The sequence below is a fragment of the Oreochromis aureus genome, linkage group 3, assembly GCF_013358895.1.
Source record: "Oreochromis aureus strain Israel breed Guangdong linkage group 3, ZZ_aureus, whole genome shotgun sequence".
NCBI classification, from domain to species: Eukaryota; Metazoa; Chordata; class Actinopteri; order Cichliformes; family Cichlidae; genus Oreochromis; species Oreochromis aureus.
This window is the reverse complement of record NC_052944.1, coordinates 65,715,159-65,729,182: the sequence shown is the minus strand read 5'-3', so window position 1 is coordinate 65,729,182 and position 14,024 is coordinate 65,715,159. Positions and strand designations below refer to the sequence as shown.

At 39.4% G+C, this 14,024-nt stretch overlaps 1 protein-coding gene across 3 annotated transcripts in view; it reads right to left on the bottom strand.

The window, feature by feature from the left end:
• Positions 1-13,172, bottom strand: part of LOC120437078 — a 91,022-nt gene extending 77,850 nt beyond the window's left edge. The window contains exons 1-2 of one of the 3 annotated variants that reach the window (XR_005610812.1): positions 13,042-13,171; positions 12,309-12,381 (exon numbers count right to left, since the gene is read on the bottom strand). Coding sequence is in view for 1 of the 3 variants with exons in the window: in XM_039607811.1 (XP_039463745.1) it covers positions 12,309-12,381; positions 13,042-13,127 (159 nt within the window). In the remaining 2 variants the exon portion in view is untranslated. Of the gene's footprint in view, positions 1-12,308; positions 12,382-12,695; positions 12,824-13,041 lie in introns of those variants that run through there. The other 2 variants (XR_005610814.1, XM_039607811.1) reach the window with 2 other exon arrangements.
• Between the last annotated feature and the right edge of the window lie 852 nt (positions 13,173-14,024).

Here is a 14,024-nt window from a genome sequence, read left to right as displayed (position 1 = left end):
AATAGTAATAAACACCAAAAGTCATAGCCATCATTAGCAGAAAGAGCAGAACAGTATAGAGTTTGAACTGAGAAAATCGGCTGAAAACTGAGGAAGTAGTTAAGTGCCAAAAAGTGTACGGAAGCAACTAGAGGAATAATAAAGAATAAAGAGAAACAGGAACTCAATAGTGTGGAAGCCCTTTAGGGCATCCACACAACTAGAAAAAGTTTGCATTTCCTGCGAAAATGCTGTGTGGATGCCTTTATGCTGAAGTTGCCTGCTGAAAAAGCTGAAAAAGTTGAAAACTTGCAAAAAGTTGTATGGCGGAGAAGAAAATGAAAATTCTGCTGAAAACAGGTGAAGAAGCAGAAAATTTTTGCTGAAAAGTGATGAAAAGCCAAAAGTTCTACTGAGAGGGGTAAAGATAGAGAAAGTTTTGCTGAAAAGTGGTGGAAAAAAAAACCTTGCCCTGAGCAGGATTCAAACCTGGCCCTCCTGGTCTCAAGGCGGCCACTCAGCTCACTGAGCCAAACTCATTCTGACAAAGAGTAGATGGAGAGACTGACAATTTTGCTGAAATGAGCAGAAGCTGCTGAGAATTGTGCTGATAAGAGGTGAAAAGGCTGAAAATTTTGCAGAAAAGAGGTGAATCAGCAGAATTTCTGCTGAAAAGAGGTGCAAATTCTGCTGAAAAGAGTTCAATCAGCAGAATTTCTGCTGAAAAGAGTTCTGCAGAACTCTTCAGAATTCTGCTGAAAAGATGTTTTTGCTGAAAATAGCTGAAAAAGCTGGGATTTGTGCTGGAAAGGGGTGAAAAAGCTGAAATTGAGTTAAAAAAGTTTAACTGGTAACGGAAAGAAATGTTGCCATAAGTGGGATTTGAACCCGGGCCTCCCAGTCTGAGAACGGATGCTCATCTCACTGAGCTAAAACACAGCTCAGCCCGGCAAGGAAAATCAGTGACACCACTGATAATATGGCAGAAATGGGCAAAAAATATTGCAAAAAAAATTCAATATCTCAAAAAGTATAGAAGTTATGAGCACCAAAAGTCATGCCAAACTCACTCTCACAAGGAAAGAGATGGAAATACTGAAAATTATGGTGGAATGAGCAGAAGCGGCTGAGAATTGTGCTGATAAGAGGTGAAAAGGCTGAAAATTTTGCAGAAAAGAGGTGAATCAGCAGAATTTCTGCATAAAAGAGGCAAAGAAGCAGAAACTTGCGCTGAAAAGAGATGAATCAGCAGAGTTTCTGCTGAAAAGAGTTTTTTTTTTCTGAAAACAGCCAAAAAAGCTGGAATTTGTGCTGAAAAGGGGTGAAGAAGCTAAAGTATACCAAATCAAAGTATTTGTGCCAAAACATAGTGTTTCTGCCATATTGTGGTACTACTACATTACAACATGAATACGAATTAAAGATGAAAGAAACTGGCAACAAATTCCTCCAATACAAACCAGTCTGATACCACTTCTTTGCAGTGTTCACATTTTCACATTTAGTAAGGCACTACCCAAAAGGCGCCACAAGAGGGCACTCCAACACAAGAGATGACCTATGTACACTGATGCACTTAGTAACAGTCAGCCTCCTACTTTGCCACTACGTAATACAGCGGAAATACAGTAGCAGAAATACAATGTTTTTGCAGAAACACTGTAATTTCACTCAAATACTATGAAATAGCAGTAATACTATGATTTGGCAGAAATACTATGTTTCAGTACAAATACTATGACAAAGCAGAAATACTATGACTTAGAAGTAATACTATAACAAAAGGGATTCCTCAAAATACTATGAAATTGCAGTAATTCTATGATTTGGCAGAAATACTGTACTTCGTACAAATACAATGCTTTGGTAAAAATACTATATTTTGATTTGAACTCTATGATTTGAAAAAGATGAAAGCATTGAAAAAGGTGAAAAGGCTGAAAATTTTGCAGAAAGGAGATGAATCAGCAGAATTTCTGCAGAAAAGAGGCAAAGAAGCAGAACGTTGCGCTGAAAAGAGGTGAATGAGCATAATGTCTGCAGAAAAGAGGCAGAACAACCTGGTTCTGCTCAAATTCACCAATCAGAGCTACTGCCTCTGTCTGCTTCATTAGGCTGTGTACTTGTATGTAGGGGTGAAAAAATTAAAACTTTGCTGAAAAAGGGTGAAGAAGCTAAAGTATACCAAATCAAAGTATTTGTGCCAAAACATCAGCACAATTGTTAACGCTCCATGGAAGAAACAAGTACACAGCCTGATGAAGCAGACAGAGGCAGTACCTCTGATTGGTGAATTTGAGCAGAACCAGGTTGTTCTTTCATTTCATTTCTTTATTTATTTCACACATGGTTCATCGTGTTTCTTTTTCTACATACAGAACCTTCTGCCTCTTTTCAGCAGAAATTCTGCCTCTTTTCTGCAGAAATTCTGCTGATTCATCTCTTTTCTGCAAAGATTTTCAGCCTTTTCACCTTTTTCAATGCTTTCATCTTTTTCAAATCATAGAGTTAAAATCAAAATATAGTATTTTTACCAAAGCATTGTATTTGTACGAAGTATAAATAACATGATTTGACAAAAAAATACCATGATTTGGCACAAATACAATGATATGGCAGAAATACTATGATTGGGTACAAATACTATGATTTGGCACAAGTACTATGACTTAGTACAAATACTATGATTTAGCAGAAATACTATGATTTAGCAGAAATACTATGTTTTAACATAAATAATATCTTTTGACAGAAATTTCTGCTAAAAGGTACTATTTCTGCTTTTTAGCAGAAATACAGTAATTTTGCATAAATACTATGATTTGGGATAAATACTATGATTTGGCAGATATACTGTATTCAGCAAATGTACTATAACATAACAGACATTCCTCCACTTAGTAGTAATACTATAACATAAAATAAATATTATGGTTTTGCCCCAAAACCATGATTTGGCACAGACACCATGATTTTTCAAAAATACTATGATTTAGCAGAAATACTATGATTGAGCAGAAATACTATGATTGAGCACAAGTACTAAGATGTAGTAGAAGTACTAATATTATGGAGGAGTAATACTTTAACATGGGAGAAATATTGATACACACACATATACACAGAGAGCACAGGGAGCAGTGGCTGTTAAGAGTCTGTGCTTGGTATATCTAGGTCAGCTAAATTGGCTGCACCTGCTGTAATCAGCACTTACACACACAGACACAGAGAGAGGTATAAGTTTTCTGCAGTGTATTTCTCACATTCAGGATTCCCCTCGAACAAATGGCCATAATTTCCTAACCGTAGGGGCTAGAACGCTTCTTCTGACACCGTTTTGTTCAGAAGAGATGGGGGAATCTGCAGGTCTTCTTAATTCAGCGATAGAATATAAATTTTTGAAGATATATGACTTGTAATACACTGTAACTGAGTAGAGGTGAAGCAAAACTGCCTTGACTTGCCCTCAAACAACGTTTTCTAACTGTAAATCTATATGGAGCATCAAAATCATTCTTTCACCCTAAGAAACAGCAGGCTTTGGTGAACAGTCACGAGAATTTTCAGGTCTCTGTGGAAATCCATCAAAAAGATCTGACGAGAGAAAAAAGTGCCTCATTTCCAGAGTTTGAAATCTGAACAGATCTGAGCAAGGCACGAATTTCCTACCCTCAAACAAATGTAATTCATGGCCAAACGGTAATAGGTGAGAAAAAAATTCTTGAATTGTGAGCATCAGGGGTGTCTGAAGATATATTGGCACAAGCGTCATGTCTCAACTTTGTTTGATTAAGGAGATATGACGATTTGAAAATGCCTGTCATTAGAGAAATCCAGCGCTGATTTTGAACAAACTCTCCATTGACTCTCTAAGGAGACTTTACAGACTTTGTGTTGCTCTGAGGAGATTTGCCAAAATTCTGTAACTCCCACAACAATGATAGTGACAATTTCTGAAAGCCAGCAAAAATACCTACGTTTTGATGTATAATTTGTGGGGGTTGACTGGAAATTGAGCGAGTTGCAAGAAGTTGTTCAGACAAGAAGAGAAAATTCAGAAATTTCCACTGTCCACTCTGAGTTAATTGCATAGCAACCATAACAACGCATGTATTTTCTGAAAAATCACAATTTTGCAACTGAAAACTTAAAGAGGTATAAAATTAAAACGGTAGAAGATCTGAAAAAGCTGAATCATACAGGAATAGCCCAATAATCTGAGAACATTTTAAAGTTTGAATGGAGTTTCTGGGTGAAAGTATGAGGAAGTAGTTAAGTTTCAAAAACAAGCAAGTTTTAGCAGAATTTCTGAAGATTTCCATTCATTTCAATGGGACAAATTAAAGGAAAAAAGTGTAATATTTTAAAAAGTATAATAGTAATAAACACCAAAAGTCATAGCCATCATTAGCAGAAAGAGCAGAACAGTATAGAGTTTGAACTGAGAAAATCGGCTGAAAACTGAGGAAGTAGTTAAGTGCCAAAAAGTGTACGGAAGCAACTAGAGGAATAATAAAGAACTAGAAAAATTTGCATTTCCTGCGAAAATGCTGTGTGGATGCCTTAACGCTGAAGCTGTCTGCTGAAAAGCCGAAAAAGATGAAAAGTTGCAAAAAGTTGTATGGTGGTGGAAAAAAAAACGTCTCCCTGAGCAGGATTTGAACCTGGCTCTTCTGGGCTCAAGGCAGAGACTCATCTCACTGTGCCAAACTCACTCTCACAAGAAAAGCAATGGAGAGACTGACAATTATGGTGGAATGAGCAGAAGCTGCTAAGAATTGTGCTGAGAATTGTGCTGATAAGAGGTGAAAAGGCTGAAAATTTTGCAGAAAAGAGGTAAAGAAGCAGAAAGTTGCGCTGAAAAGAGATGAATCAGCAGAATTTCTGGTCAAAAGAGGGTTTTTTTTCTGAAAACAGCTGAGATTTGTGCTAATAACAGGTGAAAAGGCTGAAAATTTTGCAGAAGAGGTGAATAAGCAGAATTTGGGCTGAAAAGAAGTGAAAATTCTGCTGAAAAGAGTTCAATAAGCAGAACTTCTGCTGAAAAGAGGTGAATGAGCAGAATTCTGCTGAAAAGAGGTTTTTGCTGAAAACAGCTGAAAAAGCTGGTATTTGTGCTGAAAAGTGGTGAAAAAACTGAAAATTCTGCTGAAAAGGGGTGAAAAAGCTGAAATTTGTGTTTAAAAGAGTAAAAAAAGTTTAACTGTTAACTGAAAGAAATGTTGCCATAAGCGGGATTTGAACCCTGGCCTCCCAGTCTGAGAACGGACGCTCATCTCACTGAGCTAAAACACAGGTCAACCCGGCAAGGAAAATCAGTGAGGCCACTGATAATATGGCAGAAATGGGCAAAAAATATTGCAAAAAAAATTCAATATCTCAAAAAGTATAGAAGTTATGAGCACCAAAAGTCATTGCCGGAAAGAGCAGAAAGAGCAGAATTTTTTAAGGTTTGAACGGTGAAAATAGCACAAAAACTGAGGGAGTAGTTAAGGTCCAAAAAGTGTACGGAAGCAACTAGAAGAATAATAATAAAGAATAAAGAGAAACAGGAAAACAATTGTGTGGAAGCCCTTTAGGGCATCCACACAATAAAGAGAAACAGGAAAACAATAGTGTGGAAGCCCTTGAGGGCATCCACACAATAAAGAATAAAGAGAAACAGGAACTCAATAGTGTGGAAGCCCTTTTAGGGCATCCACACAATAAAGAATAAAGAGAAACAGGAACTCAATAGTGTGGAAGCCCTTGTAGGGCATCCACACAATAATAAGAACTAGAAAGCGAAAATTTCCGAAGAAATTTTAAGTGTGCCTATGCTACTGCCGGATCGGTTGTCCAAAGTTATCAGGATGTATGTATTTAGAGCAAAAAACTGTTGAGTTTTAAGCAGAGAGTCATCAGCTGTTCCTGCACTCAGCTGTTAGGGCCTGTTGCTATAGTAACTCCTGTGAGTGGCAGGAGGGGATGGGACACACACACACAGACTCTGCAGTTGGGCTCAGACAGAGAGATGGGCAAACAGGAATTAAGCTCTGAAACAAATGCTTGCCAAGAGAAAACTGTAGGTCCGATCGCAATAATTCTTTCACCGTGAGTGGCAGGAACTTCCAGACTACAACATATTAAATTTTCATGCCTGTAGAGTGTATTATACTGACGTGGTGACAGTGTAAAAACACCCTTCGATGTTAGGTTTGAGCTGAAAATTGAGAGCAGTTTTAGAATGGTCGCTCATGGGGGACAGAGAGGGAGGAGGCTGCGCTTTGATGGCATTTGTGAGAAAACCGTAAATCTGATCATGATCACAAACACATTGGATGAAAGAAGACAACGATAGCTACGTTTTGATGTATAAATTATAGATGTAGGGTAAACGGTTTGGGTGGGACAGGACGAGAAAGACAATTTTTTTAAATTATTCCCCACACTCTGTTTTTTTGGCAGTTGACAGTGCGGCGAACATTCCGTGAAAATCTCAATTTTCCTAAAACTTAAACTGCTCTTGTGAAACAACCGTAAAAGATATCGCATAGCGAGGATTTGGACAATAAAAGTCCAAAATCTTGTGACCCGTTTAAAGTTTAAATGACGTTTCTCGACAAAGAATGGCCGAGCGGTAGGCCTTCAAAGTGGCCTGGGTTGGCGCCTTTTTTCGGCCCTTCCCAATCGAAATGAATGGGGAAAAATGGGGTCTTTTTTTGGGAATTTTGGGAAAACCGTGCGACGAATCCCTACCAAAAGTCATAGCACCCTATTCCCGATCGAGCCGCACGAAACGGTGTAACATACGTGGGGGTCGTCTCAAAGCTGCGGGCCGTGAAAAAGTTCATAATTTCAGGCGGAAGAAAAATAATAATAAGCAGAATAATAAATCTGTCGAATAGTAATAAGTGTGCCATTACATAGGCACACTTAATAATAAATCTGTCGAATAGTAATAAGTGTGCTATTACATAGGCACACTTAATAAATCTGTCGAATAGTAATAAGTGTGCCATTACATAGGCACACTTAACTAGAAAGCGAAAATTTCCGAAGAAATTTTAAGTGTGCCTATGCTACTGCCGGATCTGTTGTCCAAAGACATCAGGATGTATGTATTTGGAGCAAAAAACTGCTGAGTTTTAAGCAGAGAGTCATCAGCTGTTCCTGCACTCAGCTGTAAGGGCCTGTTGCTATAGTAACTCCTGTGAGTGGCAGGAGGGGATGGGACACACACACACACACACTCTGCAGTTGGGCTCAGACAGAGAGATGGGCAAACAGGAATTAAGCTCTGAAACAAATGCTTGCCAAGAGAAAACTGTAGGTCCGATCGCAATAATTCTTTCACCGTGAGTGGCAGGAACTTCCCGACTACAACATATTAAATTTTCATGCCTGTAGAGTGTATTATACTGACGTGGTGACAGTGTAAAAACACCCTTCGATGTTAGGTTTGAGCTGAAAATTGAGAGCAGTTTTAGAATGGTCGTCTATGGGGACAGAGAGGAGGAGGCTGCGCTTTGATGGCATTTGTGAGAAAACCGTAAATCTGATCTTGATAAGAAACACATTGGATGAAAGAAGACAACGATAGCTACGTTTTGATGTATAAATTATTGATGTAGGGTAAACGGTTTGGGTGGGACAGGACGAGAAAGACAAATTTTTTAAATTATTGTCCACACTCTGTTTTTTTGGCAGTTGACAGTGGGGCGAACATTCCGTGAAAATCTCAATTTTCCTAAAACTTAGAATGGCCGAGCGGTAGGCCTTCAAAGTGGCCTGGGTTGGCGCCTTTTTTCGGGCCCTTCCCAATCGAAATGAATGGGGAAAAATTGGGTCTTTTTTGGGGAATTTCGGGAAAACTGTGCGACGAATCCCTACCAAAAGTCATAGCACCCTATTCCCGATCGAGCCACACGAAACGGTGTAACATACGTGGGGGTCATCTCAAAGCTGCGGGCCGTGAAAAAGTTCATAATTTCAGGCGGAAGAAAAATAATAATAAGTTTATGAATAAGAATAATAAATCTGTCGAATAGTAATAAGTGTGCCATTACATAGGCACACTTAATAAGCAGAATAATAAATCTGTCGAATAGTAATAAGTGTGCCATTACATAGGCACAATTATTACTATTCGACAGATTTATTATTCTGCTTATTAAGTGTGCTATTACATAGGCACACTTAATAAAGAGAAACAGGAACTCAATAGTGTGGAAGCCCTTTTAGGGCATCCACACAATAAAGTAAAGATAAAGAATAAAGAGAAACAGGATCTCAAGAATAAAGAGAAACAGGAACTCAATAGTGTGGATGCCTCCAGCATCCACACAATAAAGAGAAACAGGAACTCAATAGTGTGGAAGCCCTTGAGGGCATCCACACAATAAAGAGAAACAGGAACTCAATAGTGTGGATGCGTCCAGCATCCACACAATAACAATCCACCAGATCCTCATGTGCAACAAGAGAAATTTCCTTTGGAGATGGGTCAATTTTGAAGGATCTATAGTGTTCAGTGTACCACGAGCTCAGTTTTTTTACTATAAACACCAACGAATCTGCCAAAATACACATCTGCAGGATTTCAAGCAAACTCTGGCAGACCCCCCAGTGATCCATGTACTATTAACATGCCCTTCCTGTAGTAGATGCCCGCAACAGACACACTCTGGGCAAGGCTAACTACAGCTGTGTCAGGGTACTTTTCAGCAAGACAATGTGCAATTTCACGTTTGAGAAGTTCTACTGGGACTGCCGAGACTCGTGAAACCTCAAAAGTGGCTTTGCTACAGCCTGATGAATGCATGTAATGGCCAATCATGAGCTGGTGTTTGGTTGACAAAGACAGGGTTATGTTTTTGAAGCAGTTTGTGTGTCTAGCAACTTTTTAAAAAAATGTGTGCTTTGCCTCGAATCTGATTGTCCATAATAAGGCAAGTGGACCAAAATGGCGAATTATTGAGGGATAATGAGCCAGAAAGTGATGTTTTGGCAATGGTCTTCTATCTGGGCATACTTCTTTGTACCTTTGATGGTGGTCTAAAATCTTACTCTCCAGGTATGCAACTGAGTCACTGTTATGAACAGGACACACAACAAGCTTAACAATATCCTTCAAATCTAGTAGAAGTTCCCAAGCTGGTTCATTTTCAGGTATGTGTTGTCCAATAATAAGTGGCAGAAGTCTTAGTAAACACCAATTTTCATGTGCATTGCCACCAACGGTTTTTTTACTAAGAAAATTGTGAGGCAATTTCTGATGGCGATTAGTCTGATCCCCCCCCCTTTGTAGGGAAATGACTGAACAAGTCTATTTAGATTTTCAAAAGTGATGTACTTCTTGCCTATTAGTATTCAATTCAATTTTATTTATATAGCGCCAAATCACAACAAAAGTCGCCTCAAGGTCCTCACTTTTGCACAAAAGAGCCAAATAATAATAGTATTCGAAGGCACTCAGCTATCTCAAAAGGCACAATACCTTCAAAAAGGTCATGTGCAAGATCAGGGGGGAATCCTGCAGTGACCTTGAAGAAAGACAGACTGTCTGCCAAGACACACGAGCTTTTCACACCACAACAAGCTACCCCTGTCTCACGTGCAGTTGCTATATGTACACGATGGAGCTCCTCAGTTCTCAGAGAAAAGTCACTATTTGTAGCTTTTGATTCAATCTCTGAGCGTGTAGCAGTACAAAACCTGCAAAAGTAATCTCCAGAAAAACTTTCCACAAAACCGGCCAATCCATGAGCTCCGAGGCTGTCTGCCACTACATATTGGACAGTGCCTTTAAAGTTGACCCCTAAATTGTCAATAAACACTCCCTGCTGCTCTAAAATGACAAGGTCTTGCAAAAGTGGCTCAAATATTTTTGGATAGCCAAAGGTCCTAAGGTCCTCACTTTTGCACAAGAGAGCCAAATAAATAGAAGAGAGGGATGAATGACTACCTGGTGGCAAGTTACCTAAAATCCAATAAACTGAGCAAAGTTTATGCTTTTTCCGTGATGTCCCCAATGGATTGCAAATTTTAGGGATGCACCGATACTGGTATCGGGTATCGGCGCCGATACTGTAAAATGTGTGCGTACTCGTACTCGTAAAAGTTAACCGATACCATGAACCGATACTAATGTAGCCCGGATGGGAATTTGGGAGTGGATACTCATAATTCCCATGGACTTAAACGCCACGGTAACATAAGGTGTTCACAGTTGATGTTATGTGATGTAACTCTACCCTGAATGTAATTTGCCCTGTAATATGTCACAAGGTAAATACAGGTAATTAGAGCAATCAAACTGTTATGTTAATCATAAAAGTATTATTTTATGGTATGTAACTCTGAAGGGAGTTAAAATATTTTTCAGAGTTCTCATTTTCTGGAGGCCCATGAAGGTAGCATAAAACGGGACCTGTGTATCTGTTGCAATGGAGGAGGAGAACAGAACGGCATGGAGGTTAGCTGAACCAAAGTGAGAGACTCGGCTAGTTTTACTGAGGTTAACCAGCACAAAAGAGTGTGTGACTAGAAAACTGACCGTGTGAGAGCTTCACAACAGAGTGTGGGTGAAGTGACTTTTTGTTTCAATGGTCGCACCACCGTGCTGTGTTTCCAGCTACGATCGCCGAGGCTAAAGGCTAGCCCGGACTGCTTGGCTTCGCCAAGGAGGCAGCCGCTATGGACTGTCGGAGAGCTGGACAGTGACTCGCTAACGCGCTGTAGCAGAGACAGCATCGGGTCCGCAGGGAGTGGATTTAGTGTGGGACTGGTGAACGGCGATCTACCGAGCAACGGAAATGTAAGTCAGACTTTTGTGCTCTTACTGGGGAGAAGAGGATTTTTCTCCATCGTCTGGCGTGAGCAGCAAACAGGCCTGCAACAAGTGTGAATGTGAGTGTGTGGAGCCCATGTGTGAATATTGTGTGTTTAGTGGATTTATATAACGTGTTTTGGAGTGTATATTAGTGAGTCACTTACCAAAAGGTGATAACATAAGTTGGGTTGTTTAATATAATTTGAAAGGGAATTATTTCATTTATACAGTGTATTTCATTTGGTTAAGGAATTGGAATATCATTTGAGTTTAAAAAAGGGATGTGTTGTACAGTATTTGTCTCTGCCCTTACGTTCAGTGAACGTTTCGTTTGGGTTAAAGAGTTGTCTGGGGTCGTTTCTTTACTACTGGTTAAGTTTAACTTGTGCGTGGTAGAAGTATCGGTTTTTGTACTCGGTATCGGCAAGTACTCAGATCCAAGTATCGGTATCGGATCGGTTTGAAAAAATTGGTATCGTTGCATCCCTAGCAAATTTCGAAATCATCAACATAAAGACAAATAGAGATTCTTAGTTCACCGCCTGAGAAAAACTCATTATTTTGAAAATGTAGACCATCTTTATATGATGTATACTTTTCCTTATTTACAAAAGCATTCTGATTGTGGCTAGTGACAAATTTGTTCAGTATGTTTTCTTGTTTAAATATCTGCTGTAATGATTTTAGAATAGGAATATACTGAAAGGTCCTCTTGCTTTGGGAGTCGAGAATGTATTCAATTGGATCAATTACTTCAAAATGTTTTCTGTAATACTGTCTGCGTTTGAAGGCAGTGGCAAGTGTGCCGTCCTTTTCTATGGCTTTTAACAAAGGGTTAAAAGAAACTGCCTTTGTCAGTTCTTCAATAACACGCTGGTCTAGACAAAGGTTATGATTCTTGAGTATGTCTACAATTACTTGATTTGTCAAAGGCACTGATGCACAGCTTATCAGGTAGTGCAATTCTGAAAGCAACTCGTCAATTGCTATGCTGGGAACATGAAAACAGTTTTCCAACTTAAGTAAAAGAGATGCAAAATTAAGTTCTATTACATTTGCCAAATCTTCAGTCTCACTTGTAGTTGTATCGTGATCAATATTTGCACTTATGTCCTCTTCTACAATAGTGTCTGTACTGTCATCAGCTGATGTTTGGCCTACAATAGTGTTAGCAATACCGATTTTAAAGTCTTTTAAGGTATAAGGATTGTGTTTCCTATTTCGATGAGACTTGAATGTACCATAGATATTTGTTTTGAAAGAACAACCCTCAAACATGCAATGCACAGTCTCGTCACATTTTAGATGGTTGTTAATGTGAGAAAAATACTCGTGCTCTGAAGCTATGTTGCAGCAGGAACACAAATGGCAGTTAAATGTTGCCAAACTCACAGACTTGTCTAGAGTTCTTTGGGTATGTGATCTGCTTAAGTGGCTATGTAGAGCATTCCATGTTTTGAAAACACAGACACAATCAGAATAGGCACATGGATACTGCTGTCTACTATGAACTAACCTGTAGTGTTTTAATAACAAAGCTCGTGATGACTCCACTTTTTTGCACAATTTGCACTGCCACATCAACGTATCTGGGGGAGAAGCACAAAAGACATTTTCATTACACTGTCCCTGAAAAAACTAAATAATTTGCACATTGTTAATGTTTCATATTAATCAGTTTTATTTTTAATATTGTATGCTACAACAATGAATTTATTGATCTACATCATCACTACTGCATATTGTCTAAATGTGTGTGTAATCTGACATTAAAAGTCGAGTGAGAAATCCCATGGACATTGTACAACATTAATGCAGTTCATCTTACACCAGCTTACTAAATGCTTTCTGCAAGCTACATCAAAACGTAAGCTGAAATATTAGACAGAAAATACACCCTAACCTGTCTGCTAGCGAGGAGCGTTTTTCCACTGTTGTTGGCTAAAGTGCAACGCAGTCAGGCGTCCGAGTATAAACTCGGCGCGAAAGTGCGTGCCGGACCGAATGCGCTGTCTGTACCGACGCATACCGACGCTAGCGCTACACTACATTTGGGCTGAAAACAGAGCTTTGCTATTGCAATGGAGTCCCCTCCAAAATCATTTGGAAACTCACGTGCAGCAAGTCCACGTTAGCAAACCTTTACCGGGCAAAACCCTGCCTGTACTCTTTTCTTAGTAGCACTTGCGACATTAGCACTTGTGAACATATATATGTAGACGGGCTTTACAAGAAAAATGACTTCTTACCTGATTTTTGGACAAAAATGCGGCTGAACCAGTCCACATGCCGAAGAAAAAGCAAGCTTGAGAAAGAGGGTGGTGCGCATGCGCATTGGCCCTTAGGCGGCTCTGCACGCAGCAGTATGTGCAGAGGGACAAACCTGTGAATTTACTCAACAATGTTACGTTGACACAGTTCAACGACTTTGTGTAACAACAAAAAGTAACAACATTAAATTAAATTTGCACAAACACTTTAAGAATTTTTGCAAAATCGAGTTTATTAAGAACAAACAACAAAATCTACTTTAGTAAAAGCAGAGATAGGCTGAGTTCATTTTTTTGAGTGTACATTTCTGTCTGTTCACTTTCCGAGTAAACATACCACACGTGTCTCATCTTGAAGTTTTCCACTGATGTTTTTAAGTTGGGTTAGGTTGCGACTACATACTGTTAGCTAGCAGGATGTGAGTGTGGGTTAACCTGTCAGAACAATAACCCAGATCTGTGTTTGCACCTGAACACAGCTGCTGGCTTTTGATGGGCTTTAGTGCATGCTGGAGCTCAAGAGTCTGTCAGGCTGCACTTTGAAACATGAGTCGTTTATGGATTTATGCAAAACCTCTCATATTTGACTGGTTTGGCACTTTTTAACGAGTCAGTCTCAACTGTTTGTGAAAATGTGGTTCACAGTTTTCAAAGACTGACTGTGTATAAGGAAGCAGAAACAAGAGCTAATTTGAATCTGCCGATTTACAGATTAAAAGAATAAAACTAATCGAAACGTGCTTAACTGTGTGACCAAGACTTATAAATGAAATATCTGCCCTGCCCTGTTCTGCGTTCAGACCACAAAGAAACCAAAATGGAGAAATTCAGGCGGAGTTTGTGGTTTGTTGCCGTTTCACACTCTGCTGCATTTCCTCTGTAACAACAACAGTTGACCGTTTGTGCTCACATAGGAATTCTCTGTTGCCGACACCCACAAGCAAATTCCTGAGTGTCACATT